At 35.8% G+C, this 4,730-nt stretch overlaps 1 protein-coding gene across 1 annotated transcript; it reads left to right on the top strand.

The window, feature by feature from the left end:
- The first annotated feature begins 451 nt into the window (after window positions 1–451).
- LOC131075046 (uncharacterized) lies at window positions 452–1,273 on the top strand. The gene has a single exon (XM_058011830.2). It carries the CDS (start codon window positions 452–454, stop codon window positions 1,271–1,273), a length of 822 nt encoding a protein of 273 aa, XP_057867813.2.
- The last annotated feature ends 3,457 nt before the right edge of the window (window positions 1,274–4,730 follow it).

Below are 4,730 nucleotides of genomic sequence, written 5' to 3'. Positions count from 1 at the left end.
GGAATTTGGATTATCTAATCATTTGGGAAAGACATGGATGTTTTTGTGTCTTTTTATAGTAAATGTTGTCATGAGGGTTTAACAAAATAATACATTATTGAGTTGTTTGATGTAATGATGAATTGTATGCCATTAAAATCCATAGTAAGAGGCTGTGATTAGGCCAATATTATATTTCCTTGCTGAAGTTTAGATGACATGTGTGAAATAAACCAAAGAAGCAATGTATCCAAGTGGTGTAATTGGAATGCACCTTGAATTCATTTAAGTATAACTTGTATGTTGATTGATGTTACCCCCACCATTGCATCAAAGTGGTATCAGAGCTCAAAAGGTCTAGGCAAGAGAGTTTGGTGTTTGTGTGTGTGTTTGTGCAGGTTGAAGAGAGAACCTGGTTGCCCAAAGACTAAGTAGGGGAAAAGAGAAGAGACCTAGGTGAAGCAAAGACAAAATGAAGCAAGGTGAAAGAGACTTGGTTGAAGGAATGTGTTTGTTGAAGAGGCATTTGCAAGGTGAGGGTTCATGGAAAAAGAATCAACAAAAGAAAAGAGAAGAAAAAGAGAGGAAGAGGAAAGAGGAAAAGATGAGGCAAATAGAGTTTGAGAAGGAGATAAGAGAAATAAGGCAAGTTGTGGAACAAATGAGAAAAAACATGGAAGAATTGGACAAAATAATTGAGATGCGGCAACAAAGTTGGCACTTGACAATAAAGAAGAGGGTATCGTCGCCAATTAAGAAGATTGTTCAAAGAAGAAAACAAGCAAGGACAACAGTCGGTGATGATGATGAAGATTTATGGACAACATATGCAGCCATTGAGAAAGAATGGAATAGAAAGGTTGCAGTTGGACAAGCCAAGCAAGCTGAGATGATGATAGAGGAAAACAAACCCATGAAGGATGCAGCCATGACAAACCAAGAAGATGTTGAAACAACATGTATGAAGCTTGATCTGATTTTAGTGGAAGATGATATTGAATTGGTGACAAAAACTAATTTGCTTAAGGTCAAGGATGAATTGATTTTGGAGGATCAAAGTTGGTCTCAAAGGTATGATCCTAACAAGGAAGCAAGGTTGAAAGAAGAGCAGAAGATGGGAAAAGTGAGGACCAAAGGTGAAGAGATCATATCTACACCAAAAGGGAGAAAGAGTAAGGAAGGAGTATACGTAGTTCTTGTTGAGATTGTAAACAAGGGCAAACCAAAGGTCAAGATGAAACCCAAGGTGAAAAGGCAAATCATAGAAAGAATCAAGGAGGGCATTCAGAAGTAGATACCTGTTTTTACCCTCAATTCAAGAGGGTTTTGAATTTATTTTTGGTCAGGAGTATGGTGCAGGAGCACCTGATGGACTTTATGCCTCCATGAGGCAATTTTGTAAATTTTGTTTTCCTATTGTGTTTTGATAATGTAATAAGGTCTTTTAGACCATTTTGAACTTATTTGTATTGATTTTGACTCTTAGGAGGTTATTTGTGGGCTATATGGGAAATATTGTAAAAGTTGTCATGTTTGTCAAATATTGTCATGCAACTTTGCATTTTTTGTTGTATGTGTAAGGTGAAGGGTCAAGTCATTTAAAAGTTAGTTGTAATTGATGACTTTTGGTTGGAAAAGGCATAAATACGGCCTCAAACTCGAATTCCATGGTTGTTGAAGGTTGGAGAAGGTTGGAGATGAAATACAAAGAAGAAACCCTTATTTTGTGCAATATTTCTGAATTTTTCTCATGTTGCAGAATGTTCTCTTGGCTTGTATGAATTGTATATTTCATGTAATGATCTGAAACATATTGTAGAAGTTATTTATGTGAATCTAATTCCATTTGCAATTGGTCTCATTAATTTTCATTGGGATTTGTAAAAATTATGTCATTTTTGGTACAAGTTGTCCTAAATGACTGATTTTTATGTAACAGTCTGAAATAAATGTATGGTATAGATCGGTATGGTATAATAACAGTCTGAAACTAATAGGAAAAGTTGGAGAGATGAGTCTAGTTTCATTTCCTTTTTATCTGATCCAGTTTCATTAAGTTTTGAATAAGTTATGACATTTTTTATGAGAGCAGGTCTGTGATAAAACTAGGGTTTCCAGCAAGCATTAAGAAAACTATATCTTTGTATTGCATCATCCCAAAAGGCTCAAACAGTGTGAGAGTATTTTTTACATTTCTATACAAGTATCCTAAAAAGGAATTTGGATTATCTGATCATTTGGGAAAGATATGGATGTTTTTGTGTGTCCTTTTGTAGTAAATGTTGCCATGAGGGTTTAACAAAATAATACATTGTTGAGTTGTTTGATATAATGATGAATTGTATGCCATAAAAATCCATATTGAGATGCCATGATCAGGCCAATATTATATTTTCTTTCTGAAGTTTAGATGACATGTGTGAAATAGACCAAAGAAGCAATGTATCCAAGTGGAGTAATTGGAATGCACCTTGAATTCATTTAAGTATAACTTGTATGTTGATTGATGTTACCCCCACCTCTAACTTGTATGTTGATTGATGTTACCCCCACCTCTGCATCAAAAATCTAGAGAAAAAGAAAACTAGAACGAAATGAGATATCAAAATTGGCTATGGGAACATGCGAGTAACTCCATCGGGGATATGGACACCCAGCTGGCAATGGAGTAATATTTGTGAGATTACAATGATAACCTTGTTGGGGCTATAAACGTCCAACCGGCAGCGAGGCTCTATCCAAGATGCTTATGAAGTTTAGACAAACTACGTAGCTAATCACAATGGAACTTGGAAGTCATAATGTTCTTGTTGAGGGGAATGAATACACTTGCACACACATGGGTAATCAAAGACGAGGTGCCTTGATCCGGTTCGGGATTCTTCTTCCACCTTGAGTACACATTCTAGTCTCTTGATAGGTTGGGTTGAATTTTTCGGAGGTTCTAGGTATGGCTTGAGTATTTATCCTTGAAATGTTCAAAAACATTTATTCGAGGTGGTGCTAGATGTTGTGAGGTATTCACACATCGCCCCATTGCAAATGGGGACCCCCACTTCTTCACTTTCTAGGTTAAGTTTAGCTTGTTGGTAGTTGTCAATTCTTTGCTAGTAGCCTTTCATTTGTAAGACATGTAATTTCTCAAAAGCTAGTCAAGTCTCTCTCTTTGAGATGAAGTGAGGTTCAACACTCCCTTTGCCCAGCCAAGGCATAATCCCTTCCACTTCTCCTAGTTCTGTCAATGGGTGCCTGTTGATGTGTTTTTTATGCACATGCAAACACAGAATAAAATACCAAAAAGTATCTTATCCTCTCTTCAACAAAATCTCTCAAATACTGAAGATTAGCTTAAGGATCACTTGAGAAGACTCCAAGGTTCATGAATGTAGGGTCACTACATGTAGATAAGCTCATTGGTTTGAATGCTCAGGGGACTTACATTTGAATGCTTGAATGCTTGATTTGTTGGAACTCAATCATCTGATGTTGCCATATGATGATGCTATTTGTCCTAAACTAGCTTTTTTTTTTTTAAATGGCAAAAGGAAAGGGTTGAGAAGGTCTATTCTAAGGCCTAGAATGTAAGAACATGGATGAATGACTATATGGAACCCTACCAAGCGAGGTCTCACCATCAACTCGAACAATTTGACACAAGCTCAGTACAATCTTCTAAGGATATTTCAAAGATGTTTAAATCATTACCATCAACATTGATCACCCATCAACATTGATCACCATTCAAGTTAATGCATAAGCAATGGGCGTATAACGATTCGAAGTTAAGCTCATATCACTCCAGTTGACCACACAAGGCACACATACAAGCAACAAAAGGCTAGTGGTATGGATTAGGCGGAGCCCACATGAATACATTCAACAAATTCCTCCACTCAATCTAATTACATGAAAGCAAATTGAGGAGCAAAGACCATGCGAGTTGTTGAAGTAACAAATCAAATTCACCATAACTTCAATGAAATCAATTGTTCTTTACAACCATGTTTGGCAACAATATTTGCCTTCTCCTACTCTATCTTCTATTCTAATTGCTATTCTATTCACTAACTATCTATTCCTCTATTCACTATTAACCTTTACAAATGAAGTGTTGGTTGAAAATTTTGTACACTTGGGAAAATATACAAAATTGTGGTTTCAACCACAGTGTGCGAGTAAAACTCTCCTAATTAAGGGAAGGCTTCCCCTATCTATCTAATACCAAAACTAAAACAGGATGGAATAGCAGACTTTCTTCTTTCTTCAAGAAAGTCAATATCCTTTTCTCTTCACAAAAAAGTTATAGCAATTTAATATAAACAGCAGTAACAACTTTTAAATAAATGAGAAAGGAAATGAAGTTTCCTGAAAGTTCAAAGACTTCTGTCACTTCCTTCGGGACGGGACAACAATATCAAACTCAAAGTCTTGAATATATGAAATCCTATCTACCCTTTTCTATACTAATGCTATCAAGAACAAATTATAGCAGCACAAAGACTGAAATAACTTATTCTTTTCTACATAAAACAGTAAGAACTAGTATGAACTCAAAGACTCGGCTATTTCTTAAAAAATCTACTTTTAAACACTCTTAAGAACAAGTGTAAGCACAAAGTCTTACAGCTCCTTTCAAAAGAATATTTGTTCTAATTTAGATTAACGTCCAATACTTGCAGCTCAAAGACTGCAAATCAAATTCAATTAAGCTCTCAAAGAAACACTTGCAAGAAAGGTAATATGGAACACAA

The sequence above is a fragment of the Cryptomeria japonica genome, chromosome 5 (assembly GCF_030272615.1).
Source record: "Cryptomeria japonica chromosome 5, Sugi_1.0, whole genome shotgun sequence".
In the NCBI taxonomy this organism is placed as follows: Eukaryota; Viridiplantae; Streptophyta; class Pinopsida; order Cupressales; family Cupressaceae; genus Cryptomeria; species Cryptomeria japonica.
The sequence above is the reverse complement of the archived record's forward strand: the minus strand, read 5'-3'. Positions and strand labels throughout refer to the sequence as shown.

What these genes read in the sequence shown, in the direction of transcription:
- LOC131075046 (XM_058011830.2), top strand. Translation starts at nt 452, where the DNA reads ATGAAGCAAGGTGAAAGAGACTTGGTTGAAGGAATGTGTTTGTTGAAG.